General features: G+C 40.7%; 1 protein-coding gene across 1 annotated transcript in view; it reads right to left on the bottom strand.

The window, feature by feature from the left end:
* Positions 1 to 22,693, bottom strand: part of PLXDC2 (plexin domain containing 2) — a 423,045-nt gene that overhangs the window by 133,335 nt on the left and 267,017 nt on the right. Inside the window, exons 5-6 of the mRNA XM_075211933.1 lie at positions 5,927 to 6,049; positions 1,824 to 1,942 (exon numbers count right to left, since the gene is read on the bottom strand). Of these exons, the coding sequence (XP_075068034.1) occupies positions 1,824 to 1,942; positions 5,927 to 6,049 (242 nt within the window). The remainder of the gene's footprint in view (positions 1 to 1,823; positions 1,943 to 5,926; positions 6,050 to 22,693) is intronic.

Here is a 22,693-nt window from a genome sequence, read left to right as displayed (position 1 = left end):
GGGGCAAACGCAGGATTTGTAGAGAGGGGTTTCCATGCCACAACACCAGTGGGCGTGACAAGCATGCTTTGGGCGCGACTATAATTTTAGACAGTGCTTGGCTGCTCTCCAACTCTTCCTATCCCCATCATATATACGGACAATGCTGCGTGCACTACTGTTAGGGGCACACAGCTCTCCCTTTTCAAGCAGAGCCGTGTGAAGTGGGATATACCTCCCAACTGTCCCTACAATCAGGACAAAGTCCTGACTGAGTGTGTCAGCACAGTTGACAGACTGTCCTGCTCTCTCCTACCTATTCTTGCTGCTTTCAATACTTGCTGTGGAGAGATGGCTGTGAACAGTGCAGGCAGAAACGATCTGCACATAAGCTGCAAAGTGGCTGGTCCCGGGGCAGGGTCCAGCCGCCTCAAGCATACAGTACCCTAAGCTGGGAGGGGGCGGGGGTTCCAGGCACTTGGAAACCTCCCCTCGGTTTGCCTATGCCCCTCCCTTCCCCATTTCTCCACTCCTGTAAGAAGGCACAAGTGTCTGATGCTAGCCCCTCTGCTGTCCCCCAAATGTGTGTTCTCTTGCACAATGCAAATTTAAGCTATTTACACTATGCAGATAGGCGTAAGTCCAACTCTGCATCAGGCTCTTAGGCTGGGTACACACTACAGGGTTTTCACCCGATTATCGTGCCAATCACACAATAAATAAGTGTTAGGTCCAATATCGCATTAGAGTGTATGCTGCAACAATCATGTTTAATCGTACCAAATATGTATCGTTTGATTTGATTTTATAAACGGACTAAAAATCTCTATAAACAATTGATGTTCCAATTCTGCAGTGTGTATGCACTCACAACCAGCAGAGTAGGCAGATCTCCATAGAGTTTGAAAAGTCACTATCTTTTCAGCACATATTTAAGACAGATGAAGAGCACAGATCTGAAGGTAAATAGTGTAAAATGTGTATAGTGTGTACACATGAATTGTCATGCTGATCGGGACTTACAGTCTCTGGGAAAATTGTTATCGCAACAGAAAAATTTTTCTGTAGTGTGTACCCAGCCTTAGAGTCTAGGATTCCCATTATTTTGCATTTATTATTAAGGCAGCTCCTAGTCCATAAAGGCTGAAATTGTAGAACTGATTTATGTATATATATATATATATATATATATATATATATATATATATATATATATATATTTCCCAAATATGAACAGGTGCATTACATAAAGCAAGTGCTTTGGTTTTGTTCAACTTTAATGGAGTAATGTAGTGTCAGAGAAAAATATACATTTATTTTATTATTACAGATTTGTAACATAAGTTAAAAAAAATAACTATATAAAATGTTACAAAACATTTCATATGAAGATAATAATAAATATGTTTATAGTATCCAATATCAGGTCTGGCTTGGGAAATGGTCAAAAGTTGATAAATACAAGAAGGCATTAATGCCTAAGGAAGCGCATAAGTTGATAGTCACTTATTGCCACTAAAACAACTTTGCGTCTTACTTTATCTATTTGTTCAAGCAGGGCCTGACAAATTCCATCAGTGCTTGGGAAATAAATAAATCATAAATGAATTAATCACACAGATTACAGATATAAAGAAGCACCTATAACCTTTGTGATTAATTCTACTCCAGGATAAATCCTGGAATAGAATTAATAATTAATAATGCAGGGTATAAGAAGGAAATAAGTTGGAAATATTTTTATAGTAGAGTTTGAAAATTGATGTTGGTAGATAGAAGAAGAAACATGTGACCCTGCCAAATCTGACAATATATAAAAGCTAAAATATTTTTTTTCTACTTACTTCCTTGTATCCAAACACTATCCGGCCATCATTGATCAATGTGGCCTGAAAAGTGAAGCTCCCGAGACTGTAGTTATCCTGTAGGTGAACATGATCCCACTGAACCACAAGTGCAGTGCCTGGAAAATAAACCCAAGTATAAGTATGTAGTCCTCTATAAAGTACATAATCCTATACATAGGTATATATTGTGTGATCATCTATAAACTAAATAATCCTAAACATAGGTATATACTGTGTGGTCATCTATAAATTACATAATCCTATACATAGGTATATACTGTGTGGTTATATCTGAGTTACATAATCTTATTGAGAAATCCTTTGGAATAATGGGCATTACACAGTCCTCCAGATGGAAGAGATTAAATTCCAAATCCCAACCAGGGTCCAATTACATCCAGAGCCAGAACATCATGTATGTAGTCCATTGATTGTAGGCTGATATTGGCAGGGCTATCATCAGAAACTGTGGAGCCCAGTACAAATTAATCTGGCAGGGCACCACTCCCCCCCTCATCACAGTACATGCCCCCCTCCCTCTTCATCATACCTGTCCCCTCCCTCATCACAGTACATTCCTCCACTCCCTCCACACAGTACATGCCTACCCTCCCTCATCACAGTACATGCCTCCCCTCCCTCATCACAGTACATGCCTCCCCTCCCTCCACACAGTACATACCTCCCCTTCCTCTGCACAGTACATGCCTCCCCTCCCTCCACACAGTACATGCCTCCCATCCCTCCACACAGTACATGCCTCCCCTCCCTGCACACACTACATGCCTCCCCTCCCTCCACACAGTACATGCCTCCCCTTCCTCCACACAGTACATGCCTCCCCTCCCTGCACACACTACATGCCTCCCCTCCCTCCACACAGTACATGCCTCCCCTTCCTCCACACAGTACATGCCTACCCTCCCTCATCACAGTACATGCCTCCCCTCCCTCATCACAGTACATGCCTCCCCTCCCTCCACACAGTACATACCTCCCCTTCCTCTGCACAGTACATGCCTCCCCTCCCTCCACACAGTACATGCCTACCCTCCCTCATCACAGTACATGCCTCCCCTCCCTCCACACAGTACATGCCTCCCCTCCCTCCACACAGTACATGCCTCCCCTCCCTCCACACAGTACATGCCTCCCCTCCCTCCACACAGTACATGAATTCCCTCCCCCTGCACAGTACGTGCCTCCCCTCCCTCCGCACAGTACATGCCTCCCCTCCCTATGCACAGTACATGCCTCCCCACACTCTATATAGTACATGTCTCCCCTACCTCCACATAGTACATGCCTCCCTCTCTATGCACAGTACATGCCTCCCCTCCCTCCACACAGTACATGCCTCCCCACACTCTATACAGTACATGTCTCCCCTACCTCCACACAGTACATGCCTCCCCTCCCTCCACACAGTACATGTCTCCCCTCCCTCCACACAGTACATGCCTCCCCTCCCTCCACACAGTACATGCCTCCCCTCCCTCCACACAGTACATGAATTCCCTCCCCCAGCACAGTACGTGCCTCCCCTCCCTCTGCACAGTACATGCCTCCCCTTCCTCCGCACAGTACATGCCTCCCCACACTCTATACAGTACATGCCTCCCCTCCCTCTGCACAGTACATGCCTCCCCTCCCTCTGCACAGTACATGCCTCCCCTCCCTCTGCACAGTACATGCCTCCCCTCCCTCTGCACAGTACATGCCTCCCCTCCCTCTGCACAGTACATGCCTCCCCACACTATACATTACATGTCTCCCCTACCTCCACACAGTACATGTCTCCCCTACCTCCACATAGTACATGCCTCCCCTCTCTCTGCACAGTACTTGTCTCCCCACACTCTGTACAGTACATGTCTCCCAAACCTCCACACAGTACATGTCTCCCCTTCCTCCACACAGTACATTTCTCCCCTTCCTCCACACAGTACATGTCTCCCCTTCCTCCACACAGTACATGCCTCCCCACTCTCTGCACAGTACATGACCCCACCTCCCTCATCACAGACATGCCCCCACCTCCCTCATCACAGTACATGCCCCCCTCCCTATGCACAGTACATGACCCCACCTCCCTCATCACATTACATGCCCCCACCTCCCTCATCACAGTACATGCCCACCGCCCTCATCACAGTACATGCCCACCTCACTCATCACATTACATGCCCCCACCTCCCTCATCACATTACATGCCCCCACCTCCCTCATCACAGTACATGCCCACCTCCCTCATCACAGTACATGCCCCCACCTCCCTCATCACAGTACATGCCCCCACCTCCCTCATCACAGTACATGCCCACCTCACTCATCACATTACATGCCCCCACCTCTCTCATCACAGTACATGCCCAACTCACTCATCACAGTACATGCCCCCACCTCCCTCATCACATTACATGCCCCCACCTCCCTCATCACAGTACATGCCCACCTCACTCATCACAGTACATGCCCCCACCTCCCTCATCACATTACATGCCCCCACCTCTCTCATCACAGTACATGCCCAACTCACTCATCACAGTACATGCCCCCACCTCCCTCATCACATTACATGCCCCCACCTCCCTCATCACAGTACATGCCCACCTCACTCATCACATTACATGCCCCAACCTCCCTCATCACAGTACATGCCCACCTCCCTCATCACAGTACATGCCCACCTCCCTCATCACATTACATGCCCCCACCTCCCTCATCACAGTACATGCCCCCACCTCCCTCATCACAGTACATGCCCCCACCTCCCTCATCACAGTACATGCCCACCTCACTCATCACATTACATGCCCCCACCTCTCTCATCACAGTACATGCCCCCACCTCCCTCATCACATTACATGCCCCCACCTCTCTCATCACATTACATGCCCCCACCTCTCTCATCACAGTACATGCCCAACTCACTCATCACAGTACATGCCCCCACCTCCCTCATCACATTACATGCCCCCACCTCCCTCATCACAGTACATGCCCACCTCACTCATCACATTACATGCCCCAACCTCCCTCATCACAGTACATGCCCCAACCTCCCTCATCACAGTACATGCCCACCTCCCTCATCAAGGTACATGCCTCCAATTAATTTACCTGTTCTTGACACGATATGGTGGCTCCTGGTCATTGATATACTGGGAGCGCTCCGGGCAGTGATGATGTCACTGCGCCACACGCTCCCTGTCTATCAGTGACTGGGAGACGCCGCATTGTGGAGAGATGCAGAGTCACTGCCCTCTAGTGGGCCTGGACAGACCAAGGGGCACAGACAGATGGAGGGGTCTGTCCGGGCACCTTACAGATGTAACACCTGTACCCCCCTGGTAGCCCCTGATGGCAGCCCTGAATATAGGAATTAACGATCCCTGTGAGCTTTCATTTCGCTCTTTCTCCTATGTGTTTTCCCTTAAGAAAGTGGAGCAGAATACTGAAAAGTAATGTGTAAAATGTATACATGAGCTAAGCTTTTCATATATAGGGTCTATATATGAAGACCACTTCACAGCGATTGAAAATCTTTTTTCATCCAACTTGTGATGAAAAGATCGTCGGGGTGGATGAGCAACGCTGAGGAAAGATTCCTCTTACCGATTTGTCAGCCAGTCCGGGGAGCCTTTGCGCTTGTGTAAAATACAGAATCAGAGATTCAAAATCAGCCTTATTGCTGGAGAAAGAGGCCTATTGATAAATAGACCCAGAGTATTTAATTTTATGTTTTGCAATTCAATGTAATAACTTAATGTGTGCTATTTATGAAAAACTAAGATAGAACACTAAAGAAGAAACACATTAAACACAATAAGACTCATTGGCTAATATTTAGGAACAACAATCTCACTGAAGTACACTAACCAATCAGCTGTTAGCATTTTATCTTTTTAGTGTAATGTAGTCAACAATACCAAATGTCTGATTGGTTGCTTTGGTTCAGTACAAATTTTGTACCAAGTACAGTCTTAGGAAGGAGATCAAAAGAGATGCACAACTAGAGTAAGAAATTAACGAATTCAAGATATGAATACTTCAAAAGTATGGGTTTCATACTCTTCATGAAATTTAATGCTACATACCATTGTCAAAATATCTGACGGTAGAATTTCTGGAGACACTCGGATCAAAATTGGCCATCAAGGGAGCAATATATTGTGTTGCTGTGAGCATCCGATGCACAACTTCTCCTGTATATATAAAACCTGAAGAAACACAGAGATTTTTTAGCTGTTAACTTGTAACCGGTTTAACAACAGGGAATTGATAATGCTAACACAAGCTTTGTGCATTCTGTGTGAGAGCTTATGTCTCACTTTCTACAATGTGCCACAATTGTGCCAATTAAATATACTTTATCTGTGTTTTGTTAAATTACAGAGGGTTGGGTAAGGCACAACATAGGGAATCACATTTGTTCTAAAGAATAAAATGCCTAAAAAACATATGTTTTAACATATTGCCTATAGTCTTTTACTGACTTTTTATTTTTAGTGCATTTGACTTTTTGTATTTCATTTTACGCTATCGAAATTACCTTCTTCATACTGTAATATACCCCTAGAGCAGTTAATAGTCATTAGTTAAGAAATAAAAGTTGTATTCCCTTTGTTAACAGTAAACACCAACCGCTTTGTTTAGATTCAAAGGGCCTAATTCATCTTAGAATGCAATGGGAACACAAACTGCAGTTTCAAAAATCGCACATAACTTGCACGCAGATAAACCCATATTTAAGTACAAGCCGATCTCAAGAAACATTTCCATTTGAATCTGGATATAAATACGCTCTGGCTTTACGGTACTTGCCGTATGAAGACTGACAGAACACACTGCAGGGTATGCGCCTGCATATGTGTAACACTTAGTCCCATTAGAACTGCATGCAGCAAAAAAAAATGTTTTTACAATTAATTTACAACTATTAATACTGTAATGATTAATAAAAATGTACGCTAATTTTTTTAACTTTTTTTTTACATGAAATACATACGGATGTTCTAAATGCCTACTGTGCATAAAATGCTTTTTTAGATTTTGTCTTGCTTGCAAACACATGTTGTCACACGCATACGTGTAGCCATGACTATCAGTCCGCATTTCCACCTCCCCTGTAGTTGGTGCAAATGATACGGCTAAAAACACCTACCTAAGCGATGCCCAGAGCTTGATTCGGATTAATGTGCATGCCTTGGACCTTGTAACGTCCTTACTGTACATTGCCTACGTGCGTCCGCCCATTCCCGCCTCCTTTCCACCCTTCAATTCATACGCAGTAAAGTCTGTTTCTGAGCATGCACGGAGCGATTTCAGGCGAGATACTGCCAGTGCCGGATTAAGGGAATGGAGACCCTGGGCTAAAGGGGCCTCCATTCCCCCCCTGTGATCCCCCCCCTCCCATGAGGCCCCCCTGTGAACCGCCCGCCAGCCCCCCAAGCATTTACCTCTTTCTACCGTCACTGTAGTACTTCCGCAGCGCGCTGTAAGCTCCTTACTGAGGAGATCTCGTGAGAGTGATACTCATAGAGTGAGCGTCGGTGAAGGACTACAGTGACAGGCTCAGTAGCATTGATCGGGCCAGGTGCGCCCCCGCACTGATCAATAACGCTGCTGAGCACATTCAAGGGCCCACTGGATGCCCGAGGCACCTGGGCTGTAGCCCAGTTAGACCTGGGGTTAATCCGACCCTGGATACAGCGTGCAACGGGACTTATGGCCGAAGATGAATCAGGGCCATAGTTTCTGACTTGCATTTTTTAATTGACATTTGTCTTTGTTCAACATTGTGACCTTCTGATAGTTGTTGTATTAATTCCAGCCATTACTTAATTTCAAGAAAATGCTGATTAAAAGTATCTTGAAGATAACGATTGATAAATTAGTGCAGGGCAGAGTACACTAACTTCTAATGCAATTTTAAAAAGCATTGGCTAGGCTGCACGCAGTATAAACTAATTGAAATATAATATTGAACAGAGATTTACAACACAGACTGGAACACCCTTCTTATTTTGTGTAAATTAGGATGAAAGGAAATGATAAATGGGTCTCTGGTTCATTTTTATCCCTTAGTTACACAGCCACATCAAGTCGATTTACAATATAATGAAAACTAATATATGGTTTGTACACTTGTAATGGATTTAAGCTAATTAAATGGCGATTTGTGGTGCATTTCAATGCGCTGGTTCTAAAATAATAATTTAGAATAAAAAATAATAATTGCTTTGTAATGCAATTTTTTCCACTGCGGTTATTTATTAACATTAACACGGCTTACCTACAAAACAAGTGCAGAAAACGACTTTGTAGTTGTGACCATTAAATAGACTCATAGGCTTATAGAACATTATGTCATGGTATACAGAAGCTTAGTGCTAGTAAACTTCAAGTTGATTGAATCTAAAGGCATTTCTACGATTTCATATAGGTATGTGTGTACGTGTTGTAGATAATTGGATACGGTCATTGCAAATTAATATCTAACAATCCAATTGCCTATGTCTGAAGGTATGCGAATGGCACGCTACGGCGTGGAGGAGCGTAAAAAACCACAACACGTGCAAACGCTTATACATGCATTTACACGAACGCATACACATGTAATTAATTCACATTAAAATCAGTTGCAACACATAGTTATTTGTAATGAAATGTAGCAGAGTTTATGGTGAAATATTATAATGTTATATACACGTTAGTGAGATCTAAGGATCAGGTCACAGGAAACATATCATGTCTGGTATCATTTTAATCCCCTATTTATCCGCAGAAGTCTGGTTTAATTGCCTAAAGGATCGCACCTTGCGTGTGCTAGATATGAATTATAGGGAATAAATGATGAGAATGGTATTGTCTGTGTAATGATAAATAGACCAGTTTGAACTAGTTCTTGGCGGAAAGATTAGTATGCATCTTCTGGAGAGCTGACCCCCACCCTTGGAGGGCATCGTTTGAACTGGTCAATGACCTGCATTACACTGGACTTTCCTGAAGCCTGAACCTATGGAAACATACCAAATCATCTGTATTGTTTTCAATGTATCACTGACTGTAAATAAGCAGGGGATCTGGGACCAGTATTCAGTCACATTGACCACAGACTTCAGGACTGAATGACTGTATGCTGGATCCAGGGCGCCTGCAATAGTATCGGCTGTACTTATTTTATTTGAATTATTACTCTTGTGCTTTTTGCTATTAAATCGCTTTGTGTTTTGGAACCACATCACTGGAAGTGGACAATCGTTATTGGGTAGCGACTAGACGTACATAACAGTGTATGCGTTCCCATTACAGTAAAAGCAAAACTCTACAGACACAATTCCGTTTCTAAACCCATCATTTCTAGTTCACTTAGTTTAGGGGAAACAGTAAAATATCACCCCCTTCAAAGCAGTGAACTGTTATACAAGCAGTGGTGAATGGGACTTACCTCCAAACTTTGATGTATATTTGAAGATTTTATTTTTACATTTGCATTCTCAACTGAAGTGCAACTGAATGGCACAAAAGTGTGTAATATTAAAAGTATCAGATGAAACCTGAGCTCCTCCAGCTCAAAGCTGGTGCAAAAATCAAATTATTTGCTGAGTGGCCCCTCCATATGCACCTAAAACGCACTGTTTCCACTCCTTTGTCTCATTTTTGTTCTTTCTGCCTTTAGTGTATTTTATAAGTAAATCCTCGCTCATCCTATTGGCCTGGCCAAACTTCTACTACTTCACAGAAGCTATATCTTGTGCCAGAAACTCATCAGCTATGCAGAAATCTAGACACGTTTGCATAAATTGAGGTGCCTGGCACCACACAAGAAGTATTTTTTACGCAGTACCTCAGCCATTTTGCGATTCGTAAATAAGACCCTATGTATTAAGTAATAACCAGCAGCCAGCTACAGAGGAGAGAGAGCGTGTACATACACTCTCTCCCGCTTCTCTCTCACTCTCTCGTGCTTTCTCTCCTCCACGCTTCAGTCTTTCCCCATCATGCCATCGTTCTCCTCTCTCCTGTGTCTTTTCCCAGATTTTCCCTTTGTTTTCTATTCTCTCATGTGTCTTCAAGAGTGACTTACACCTCACAATCCCCCTGCACAATTCACTCCTGAGCATGGACGCTCCTCTAAAGCAAAGAGACTTTAGAGGAAAAGAAGTTTAATACATCTTCCTATAACACCAAGGATTCTACTGGCTTTTCCACCGCTTCACTACACTGGTTGCTGACTTTCATACCACCTGTAACTATAACTCCAAAGTTGTCGTTGACATTTAAGCTGGTTTGTAGGGCCTCAGAATAAGCCAGTTTGAGAATCGCTGTTGTAATGGTTTAGCCACAGGTTAGTATTATATTTATATCAAGCAAGTTGACATTGCTTTACTGGAGCATAGTAATCAGTGACTTGAGGATCATGCACCCATATGATCAACACTGTCATATAGCATGTTGTAGTAAAATAATTCAGAATCATTGCAAGCAAAAGTACTAGCAATACTTTTGGCAAGCTGGCATTTTCATCTACAGTAGGTACTTTTAGAACTACCTACTAAATAATAATAATAATAATAATAATAATAATAATAATAATAATAATAATAATAACTACCATAGAAAGACGTATAAAAGCCAACATTCTGCATGAGATTCAGTGCCAGACCACAGTTAATAATTAAACAAATAAACCTCCTGATTAATTCCTATATGGAGCTCAAGACATATTGGGTGATATGCATGAATACTGGCCCGCAGATAAACAAAAGGGTGTTGTTACATTTAATAGAAGTTATTTTGCAAAGTTACATGGGCACTGTCTCATAAATGTCCCCGACTATTATACAACACTTATGGAAAAAAAAGGTGTACAGAAAAATTCCAAAACAATTGGCTGTTAAATAAAAGATACATGCAGTGCAGATTGCTTTAGTTTATTAAAATGATCAACTAAACTAAGCTGAATGGCTTTAAGTTTTATTGGCTATTGACTTAAAATATGTAGATATTCATCTCTATATTCTACAATGGAAATGCAATAATATGAACTGGATTTTCTTACTGGAGTGGAGACAGTTCAATTCTGGAGTTATAGCGTGTTCTCAGACCTCTTTACTGTCCTTATAGTTCCAGCTTTTTATCCATTCTTTTTTGAAGTGAGCAATTTATCCTGCTTACAGCTTTAACCACCTTGCATTCCTTCAATATCCCACATCTGACAAGCAATACATTTCTTACTTGGCGCTTTTATTGACTTTTACCATATGTGCTCTTTAATTACAGCAATGAAGGATGAGAATGTGGAAAATAAAACATTCTTATTCCTTATCAGAGAAGATGCTAATCTCCAGTGTAATGCAGTTTTCATCATGTTTGGCTATCGAATGAGCTACATACAATGGGACAGTTGGGGGTATGACACTATAGATGTTATTTCTTATAGATTCTGATGTTTCATCCTTTAAAGAGAATGCTGTGACTGAGATTGAAAACTTGCTGCTGATTGGAGTCGCAAGTACTACTGTGAAAATGCTTTTGTCTCACCTGTGGGATCACAGGTGAGACGAAACCAGGGTTAAACTTTGCACACTATTAATGCGCCCATTTTGCACAGATAACGTATTATGGTTAGGGTACTTTTTACCCCTTTATCATCATCATCACCATTTATTTCTATAGCGCCACTGATTCCGCAGCGCTGTACAGAGAACTCACTCACATCAGTCCCTGCCCCCATTGGAGCTTACAGTCTAAATTACACAGAGAGAGAGCGAGACTAGGGTCAATTTTAATAGCAGCTAAATAACCTACTAGTATGTTTTTAGAGTGTGGGATGAAACCGGAGCACACGGAGGAAACCCCAGGCAAACACAGGGAGAACATACAAACTCCACACAGATAAGGCCATGGTCGGGAATTGAACTCATGACCAGAGCACTGTGAGACAGAAGTGCTAACCACTAAGCCACCGTGCTGTTGCCCAAGTTCAAGGAAAGGTGGGTACCGGGCATGGTCAAACAAAGTTTAAGCCTGCTGGGACCCGCACTTATTCAGATACATCCAGGGGAATAGCCAGGGCTGTGCGATAGGGGCGACCGCCCAGGGAGCTTCGCTGAAGGGGGTCGCAGTTTATGAATATTTTAGGTTTATTTGGTTAAAATTGAGAGGCAGCGGTGTGGCATTTTTCTTTCTCGTCCCAGGCGCTAACGTTTTAAGTTACGGCTCTGGATACATCACTTGCGTTTTCTTCAAATGAATATACTGAGAATAATTTGATTACACTGTATCTCCATGTACATTCTGAAACTATGACTGTCAATGAACTGTAAAAACTGGGAAAAATCAATACTGCAAAGACAATTTCAAGCGCAGCTTACTTCATAGGTGCGCTAAACACAGTCTCTTACGGCAGTGCTGCTATAGTGTGCTTGATTCAACCCTTTCATAAACGTGCTATAGCTTTGTGGGTGATTTGTTTTAAATAAGCATTCTTTATTCAGGTATATGTCTGGGTGTGAAAATATGTTTCCACCCATAGTACAGCAGACAGGTGAAAGGTTGAAAGGTTGTCTGGTAAAGCGCTATCTTGGTGCCGGAGTCTTTGCCAGTTAACTCCAGGGGCACTCTCCTACGGTCAGCGCAGGCAAATAGCCTTTGGGCACCCCAGATCCAGATTCTAATGCACATGGTGTAAAAAGCATAAAACAGTACTTTGAATTCCTGCCTACTATTATTCTATAACCACCCCTTTATTAAATTTAAACTTGTTCAAGTGTAAAATGAATTCCAATTACTAGCACATCCAGATCACTCATAAAGAGCACCTATAGCAGGGAAACCAGGAATAGTCACATAAACACACACTCTAAGCTCTTTTAAATTCATTTAGCAGTACAAGGTGCATGCATGTGCCAAGCCTGCAGTCAGCAAGTAGTCCAACTATCCGCCTAGCTATTCCCATTTGCCCTGTTGATGTGCTAATTATGTGACTTCTATAAAAACTGGCAAAAATCGGTCTATGTTTTACACTTTCTTAAATGACCCTGAGGAATTCTTTGTGTAGAATAAAAATAGGACCTTGGTAAATGTTTATTTTAATACAATATCACTATTACATATTGACAGTGACAATGAAGAGTATCTGTCAAGGTGGATTTTTTTTTTGAACAGTTGGCCAAAAACACTAGTAATCCAGTATTATAAAACATCACAACCTAAATATACTCTCATATAATTCAATTCTTAACCAACTCAATCTAAAATTGGCAAAGGAATCAAACAAGATTTGTGTTTGCTTAAGTACTAGAGTTCTTATTACTGTGAATTAACTTGTATCTTCCAGGCCAGTGATTCTCAGCCCTGGTTCTCAAGTACCTCAAATGTTTTGTGACATATGTCTGTAGGTACAAGTAGGGTAATTACTGACCCTTCTGAGCCTCCTGTAATAAGACTCCAAGGGATGTTAGAGCACTAAAACGCTGCTGATTTTTGCTTACACCTTTTGGAGTATTGTGAGGATGTAACATATAATTCACAAACATTAGTGACATTTTACTTACCTTAATACCTGGAAGTGCACAAAGTTGCACATCACACAAGGCTCCGATGGGACTGCACTGAATTGAATTACCCCCTTTGTTGGAGTTATGCAAGTTTATACCCCTACATTCTAGATCCATTTTCTGCTCTTATTAGCCTCAGACCTCTAACCAAAAGTTAATACTCTTCTGCATCAATTTATTCTGGACTCTGATTCTGGATAAGTTTAGGTCAGTTATCACTCATTCACTCTCACAGACCAGACAGGCCAACATTAAATATTAATGTTACATCTGTGGTGTCTGGTTTAAAGGACAGAGTTAAGTGGCATTGACATAGCAGTGATGATGGATTAATTTTCAAAGTGGCTTCATATATAATGTACATAACATTAGGGATAAATCAGAGTCTGGTGGCTCTCCATATGATAGCGCTAATGGAGTAGAGGAATATATTACTGATGAGACTCTTTGTGGTTTGCCTGTCAAGAAGGACTTCAACCAGTTAAATGACTCTACATCCCAGATTACAAAACCGTTTTAAGCACTCTATTAAAATTCGGTGGCCTGGTGTATCAAATGTACATGTTAAAAAAATTTAACTCCCGCTCATAACATGTGGCTTTGAAACTTGGACCATAATTAAAGCATAGAATAGAAAAAAATATACTTTTGAATAGAGGTGATTTAGGAAATGGTTGAGCTTACTTTTGTCAGCCTAAAGAACAAGTTGGTAAATACTTGGAGATATCAATCAAGATTCAAGAACTAACAGTGAATCTGAAGCTCAGATACTTTAGCTAGATAATATAAAGACAAGGTTCATTGGAGAAAACTATTATCTAGGAAAGATTTAGGGCAAATGTAAGAGAAGTGGACAGATGTTGAGATGGTTAGATTTGCATGAATACTCGCAGGTCTAGTTGCTGAAACGATAAGGCTAGTGTTGTAATATCCATTTTTCTTGGACAGTCGTACTTGACTGAACACACACATAAATAAAAGGGTTTTTTAAAAAAACATTTGGGCTACAATTATAAAGATCTCAATAGCATGGAAAAGTAAGCTCAATGAAGATTCCAAAATGTTCCAATCAAAGAGGATATTGATTAATTTACCTGTGCGCAATAAAGGAAATTCTCAAATCATGTTGGATGTGTTTGGGGACATTTCCAAACAAGTGTAAGTAAACTCAATATAATAGGTTTTAATATGCAGTTGCTTGTGTATTTAACTAAATAACACAACATGAAATAGTTGACATTGGTATATTATGCTAAATGTGTCCAATATTCTGTTTGTCCCACCCATATTTAATAGCGGACAGATAAATTGCCTTGCATAAGTGGAGGCTTCTCTGCCTTCAATTATTATGAATTCCTGGGTAAGGCTGGGTATACACTATTGTGTTATCAGATGATTATCGGGCCAATCAGATGATAAATGACCAAATGGCCCAATGTCACAGTAGTGTGTATCATGCAAATAGGAACAATTATTGTTCCAAAGCACATAGTATCGTGGAACGAGATTTTTAAACTGAACTAAAAATCTCGTTCAACGATGGAACAATGTTTTTTCAATTCTGCAGTGTGTATGCACTCTGCAGAATTGGAACAACAATTTAGCTATAAGTAGGAAGCAGCATTGAACTCGGGCTCACATTTGACACTGAACAGCATGCAGGATAAAAGGGTATGGCACTGGAGGAACTGGTGCCCAGAGGGCCCAGAGGTGCTGAGATTGTGGCCTGACACTGCTGCTTGTCCTCAGGGAGTAGTCCAGAGTGGTAGAGATATCATGGAAGACTTGCGACTGGATCCCGTGCAGGAGTAGTGTTGGCTGGTGCAGGCAGATCAGTGGAAGGTCGCCACATGCTGGAAGCTGTTTTCTCTCTTCTGGTTGCAGATACACTGGGGAGTGGCTGAGAAGGTAATCATTGTGGAAATATTCCTCACACAGTATAGCCCTCCTATTTACTATCAATTGGACAAGGTTGGGTTTATATGTGACACCAAGAGCAAACAGAATTGTCCATACCACAGGCCAGGAGAAAATGAATAAAGACCTGAGCATCTGCTCTCCTTGACCTCCGGCTCTCCACTGACACCAGAACCCAGGACAGCTGTCAATATGCCTTGCCTGGACTACCTTGCAGCTGATGGTTATGCCAGATGAAGAGCACAGATCTGAAGGTAATCATGTACAACAGTTATAGGGCCTGTGTTATTAAGACGAGCATAGAATAAAAAAAGAGTAACTTTGCACCTTGGCAAAACCATGTTGCTTTGGGAGGGGGAGGTAAATTTAAAATGTGGGGACAGATTTATAGTTGGGATAGGGCATGTCTTAGATCAACTTTAAATTTCAGTGTAAAAATAAAGCTATTAAGTATTTGTGTGCTACATAACAAAACAAAACAGTATTTTCTTTATGTGCCAAATAATAAACTAATTTGCACCTTTTGCATTGTAACATGGTTTGTTCAGGAGTAAGCTTACATCCTTTTTTTTGCTTTGATCTCCTTAATGACTAAGGCCCATAGTGTGCACAAATGATCAAGACTTTTTTTTTCTCCTGCTTTATTATTTAAGTTTTTTTAATCCATTACTGTAGTACCAATTACAAAGCTTGCCTTTAAATATTTGACAACTATTAAATTAAAAATGTGTTTTTTTGTAAGTTTATTTTTTAAATTATCTTATATACTAGACCAATGTTTTTAGAATTAAATTACTTTAAGCCCAAACACACACATAATATATATAAATTTATTTGAAAACACTAACTAGTCATTACTATCACCCCTAGGATTTGTCACACCTAATGCTTTAATACTTTCCTAGATGTTTCAACATTTAATCTTGTGTTTGCTCTGAACAAAATATATTTATTTAATGCACAAGTCTACATGGCTATGCCCATTAAACCTGTTTATCATGCAAAATGCTTTTTTTCCCCAATGTGTCCCGCAAGCTGAATATGTGATTTATTTTCCATAACTTCATTTTATAAACATACAAGTATTAGTCAAACCAATATCTTATCAAGTATTTTCCTGTGGGGATAGAAAAGTGTTTGTTTGCCAAATATGCCTCTCCTTGCTCATTTATCTTATTTGTCTTTCAGACGTATCATCCATAAATCTGCTCTCCTATAATAACTGTGTATTATATTGCTTTTCTCTTGATACTTAAAGTCTCTAATGGTCTTCATTTTATTTACTAAGCAGTGTTAGTTTGAACATGTTTTTTTTCATCCATACTGCAGAGATGACATTTTAAATACTTTATATAAACTTATAACAAAGACTTTCCTGCTTTAAAACAACATGAAATAAATGATCATAAAGGTAATTTTGAAAGCCATAGGTCAATAGTGGACTGTTGATTCAGGAGCCATATAAAGTCCTTTAGAAGAGACATATGTTACCTTCCTGACCACAGATAGTTCCCCTCTTTAACATACTGATTGTGCTAAGTGAACGCTTCATGCTGGTGCTCGAAACTCATAATGTCCTGATCTGTTGGGCAGCACAGTGGCTTAGTGGTTAGCACTTACAACTTACAGTACTGCAGTCATGAGTTCAATTCCCGACTAGGGCCTTATTTGTGTCCTTTAGAAAAACATAAGTTGCCTTCCTGACCAGAATTAGTTCCCCTCTTTAACATAGTGGTTGTGCTAAGTATACGTTTCATGCTGCTGCTGCTCAGATCTCATAATGTCATGACCTGTTGGGCAGCATGATGACTCAGTGGTTAGCACTTCCACCTTACAGCACTGTGGTCATGAGTTCAATTCCCGACCAGGGCCTTGTTTGTGTTGAGTTTGTATGTTCTCCCTGTGTTTGCGTGGGTTTCCTCTCACCAGTGCTTTTTTTGTCATAGAACTCACCGGAACTGAGTTCCGGCACCTTTTTTGACGGATTTTCCAAGTTTTAAAAGTAACTTTTGAACATTTGATGTTTGGTCCACGTGGACTTGAATCGCCCTGTCGAGCGTAGCAGGTCAGCGGCAAAATCATTAAAACGGTGCATGCGGGCTTCTTGTGTGTCGAGTCCGAGGCATGCGTACTTCGTCCGCGCTGGTTATGATGGCACTGCTCGACTTGTGGCGCTGCTCAGCTTGTGATTGGTCATGTGGTCGCGTGCTGAGTGCTTACTGCGGGCGGCGACCGTTATGTTTCGTTATACAACTGACATGTATGGGTGTGTGTACAGTGATTGACTATGTGATGTGAGTTCCGGCACCTTTTTTCTTACAAAAAATGCACTGCCCCTCACGCTCCAAAAACAGTAGGTTATCTGCTGACAATATTAACCTTTGTGCGTGTGTGTGTGTGTTAGGGAATTTAGACTATAATGGTGCTGCGGAATTGGTGGTGCTATGTAAATAAATGATGATGATCGGTAAACACCAACAGATGCCCCCTTGTGGGACCAAGGACAGCTATAATTTATCTACTACATTCTAATAAATAATAGCTAGAACCCGACCGGTTACTACTAAGCAACACTACCAGTTTTCCATGTTAGAAGGTTTGATAAATCTACCCCCATAGCGATGTATGCAGACAATGCAAAGACTACTAATGTACATGCTGCTTGATATATATATGGACACGCAGTGGAGATTGGCATTTTGTGGACTGAACCAATATACAGCTTATCAAATCACACAGAACTAATGATACCATTGAGTGATGTCACAACTGTTTAGTGAATTTATAGGCTGTACTATCAGGAATATTGGTTCTGATCACACAATGGATGCCTCCACTGTTTCCTTTCTCACTGGCTGTTAATTGTCAGTAGTAATATTTATTACGCAATATATTACAGTGCTTTCCTTTATGACTCATTAGTATACAATGCTAATGTCAATTCTGAATATATTACAAGACAGCCATTCATCATAGTTGAAAATACAAGATTAATACATATGTAACATGTCCTGAGTTTGAGAAAAATATTGTTCAACTAGACAACTGATCGTATTGGCTGCATGACACAAATACTATTGTCGAATCTAAATCAGATTGTTCACCTGTAAGTGTCAGTTTATCAGTTATGAGCTCATCAGCTGGAGAGAATGAAATACACTACATGGTTTGAGTGTACAATTAGCTCTGCTTTATTAGTTACAAGTCCCTATCTATATAGCAAAAATCACGTATTACAGAAAACTACGCCCCAAAAGGTTTTAACCACTCATGCTCCCTTTACACAGTTGTTACTACATTCTCTCATTTTCACACAGGAATACTCCCCAGGGGGGAGTTGGCTTATCTCCTGTCTGCTATGTCCAAGGTTATAAGCATAGTCTTGCAAATAATTAATTACTCCTACAAACCAGCTGCATCTAATCTATCTTTAAGCTATAACAGAACAAAATGGCTATAAGGCAACACAATGGCGTCAGCTTAGCAAAATCACATTTCTCACTATTTGTACAATTTTCTGCTCATTGCAAATTATTTAGTTTTAATTTATAACTAAATATGCAACTTGTTTCAGTTTACCAGTTCTCAAGCTTATCATTTTTATGTACTGTATATGTTAAAATATTGAGCAGTTTTAATCAATTTATTTACTTTCTATTCAAATAGTACAGTACAGTATACCCACTGAATCAGCATTCAGATCAATGCAAACTAACCATACAGACCAATGGAAACAACTGTCAGGAATATTGTTGCAGCCAACAACATTTATTCCTCCAGTTCCCACCCCTGTTAATTTTAAGTTCATAGGTTGCATTCTCAGGACAGTTGGTTCAGCCCATAAAATGATTACATCCACTGTTGCTAGGCGACAGATCCACTTAAAGTTTTCCTTCATGCATCAAGAATGTAGAGTACGGTATAATGTTTATAGTGTTTTCAAAAGAAAACAGTTTAGTAACTTTTCCAAAGCTTATACAGCTATTTTCTCTTATGAAAAAATGTTACACAAAAAAGAAATGTAATTGATTTCCTCTCATAAAATATTAAATTCAATTTCCTTATCACTTGTTCCTTTCTGCACTGAACAAACTTGCAGAGAGTCTGGCAAGAAAACAATTCTTAGAATTTTTAATGGTATTAAGCATTCCAGACAATGCTTTTATATTAATCCAATTCCGCAATATTTTCTTAATTTAATTCCAATGCATTCATTTGAATCAAAGGCAAGTGACATAGAGCTGTTTAATCAGAGATCTTCTCAACCTTAAAACTGTAACCAGCGACACATCACATGAAACAAAGGAAGAGATGGATTCACGGGAATGGAACAAATGGAAAATGTGCTGCATTTGTAACAGCTTATTTTCTCTATAATAATCAGTAAAGCCACTGTGTGCGTTTTATTGTGTGAGGAGAAAGAAAAATGGCATCATTGTGATTGTTATTATTTTGTGGACAATAAAAACAACAGACTCCATTATAAGCGAGTGAGCACAGACAATTACAGTACAGGCTACATGGGCAAAGGACATTTTATATGTTGTCAGAGCGACCATGGTCATACCTCACAACAACTAGACATGTGAATTCAGGACAAAATATGTCCTGCTCCCCCCACTTTTGAACTTCACCCACTTTCAGGTAAAAAACCACCCCTTTTGAGGTCCACCACTCTGGCCTGTCCTGCCAAAATTTAGACATTTGGGACATATGCATTATTACTTACAAGAACTTAATGCATACTTGCCAACTGTTTTATAGTCCACTCTGGGAGATCCCGTAGGGGATGTAAAGCACGACTGGAAAGGGGTATGAAGCACTGCAAATCGCCTCATTTTGTACCCAAAACCGCGGATGGGGCCAAAATGATGCAATATATGACAAATTGCATCATGGAGGCCCACATTTTGCTCACTTTACTAGAAAGTGTGCAGGATACAGAATTGCCTACTTGGGAGACCTAATTGGAAGTTTGGGAGTGTACCAGAAATTCCAGGAGAGTGACAAGTATTTATCTTTACCTGACCATGGAACGCAGGCTGTAGGGGGCAGCCGTGATGTGGTTTCGCAGCTGTTGTCCTTGTAGTTGATTGTTGTGGTGGGTTAGTGGTGCGTGGAATTAGGGTTGTCTTCAGGCGTCGAGCGAGCGTTCAGGTGCAGGACCACACGGTACAGGGATAGTCTGTGTGGCAAGATGAAGGAGACAGACGGTGGTGCAGGATGTAACTTTTTATAGGGCAGAGTAGTGGGAAATGGGAAAATGGAAGTGGGTAACTAGGAGAGTGAGATAGGAGGGGGTGAAGGATTGGGGGAGCAGGGAGTGGGGATAGAGGGAGGATGTGAGTCATATATGGTGAGGTGAACCAAAAGAAGTTCCTAAAAGGTACAGGTAAGGTGAGGATATACGGGGGGAAGGGTATAGAGAGAACAGAGGTAGGTGCAGATAGATATAGGATAGTCTGAGTAGAGTGAAATAATTAACGTAATAGATTAAATGCTGGGAATAAAATGATTAGATAAAGGTAAGAGATACACACAAGTAATAAGTAAGAGAAATATCCAATAACAAAGTAAACCAAAAGGGGTTAAAGGATATTAACAAACTGTTTTCCGTAGTGTAAGTAGGTAACCAAACGCGTTTCACCACGTGTAGTGGTTCCTCAGTTGGTTCTGCGCGCAGAGTGGTCAGCCATCTTGAGACCCCACCTATTTATATGTTCGGGCCGACTTTGGAGCCAAAAATGCTTGAAATTTACTGGTTGGTGTGTTAGTTGGTGATATAGTGTAATCCTATAGGTTTAAGGTTTTAAAAGCGTTGGCTGTATATTGCACGGGTGGTGCGCTACTCAGTTTTGAATTTTTGGTGCCTGGACTGTTAGGCATCAAACTAGGTGATAACTACATAGGCCCCCTGCTACCCGACAAACCCTACAAAACACACAGAAAAGCCAGAGACCTACGAAACCTCCTAGTACCCACTTACCTAAAAACCCACAACACTGGGATTAATAAATACAATACAAAAAAAAACCCATAGCTATCATAGCTGCAGGAGCTGCAAAGCCAATCCCTGTACCATGTCGTCCTGCACCTGACTGCTCGCTGAACGCTTGAAGACAACCCTAATTCCACGCACCACTAACCCACCACAACAATGAACTACAAGGACAACAGCTGCAAAACCACACCATGGCTGCCCCCTACAGCCTGCGCTCCACGGTCACTCAAAGATAAGTACCACTTTCTTCTAGTTTTACTAGGTGGAGGAACCTGTGTTTAGTAGCGCACACATACACTGACACCCACACCTGTCTAGCACAATAGTGTTAGTCATAAGAGTTAACAAGTATGACTTAACTGGGAATCAGAATCTTCAACGGTTGTCCACCTTCAGATGAATTTTATATACATGCCTTGCTGCAACTTTTACTAAATGCATTACTTTCTTTTTCTAACTTCCTAGGGGAAATTCTATATTAGAGGAGACATCTAAATGCCTTTACTTGACTTTAAGATTATCCTGTTTTGTATTTTATATTAGTTATATCACCATTTTTCTAACACTTCTGCCTCTTTTTAAATCTATACTAACATCTACTATGTCAATTTTAGGAACTTTTTTCTTACCCTAGCCGGAGCCCCGAGGACTGCTCCATGCAGACGTTGATTCACGGGGCTCTTCTGGTTCTTCTCAAAGCCTTGTGGGGACTGATTGAGTCTCATAATTTGTCCTCCTGCTCACAATACCCTCGGCTGCCCTTCAAACTTGCGAATAATATTGATTTGATTTACGCTTAAAAATTGGAAGTGGTTCAGCCAATGCTACAATAAATATAGAATACACGTTACGTAGTTGTTTTTTACATATTTCTGACTGACTCAGCACATTAAAGCAAGAAACTATTCTGTCTTCGCAAAGCATGGAGAAATATAGTTTTTAATACTAAATATAAACAAAAAAGTATATTTTTGTGTTTTTGTGTTTCATAGTGAAAAAATTGGAGAGACAATTACATTATCAAACCCCCTTTGTCAAATACTGCATTTGACAGTTCACTTTAAATACTGATTAAATCTACAAAAATGGAGAAATAAGTAACTTAAAAGACAGTAACAAGAACACCTAGATATTTTAAGTTTAACTTCCTACAGTACATTGACTGCCGTCCAAAATACTGCTGCTTCAATCTACTTATTTACAGGTTAAGGTAAATCCTTCTTGTGCCCCGGGAACTACACGTGGATATCAACATAACAAATAAAAAATTGATTATTATCTGACAATGTTTATATCAGATATCCATTCCAAAATAAAAGTGACGGAAAACAAAATTATAAATTGGACAGAAAATAATTAATAAAAATGATATTTCTAACATG

This window comes from Mixophyes fleayi, chromosome 5 (assembly GCF_038048845.1).
Source record: "Mixophyes fleayi isolate aMixFle1 chromosome 5, aMixFle1.hap1, whole genome shotgun sequence".
NCBI lineage: Eukaryota > Metazoa > Chordata > Amphibia > Anura > Limnodynastidae > Mixophyes > Mixophyes fleayi.
The sequence above is the reverse complement of the archived record's forward strand: the minus strand, read 5'-3'. Positions and strand labels throughout refer to the sequence as shown.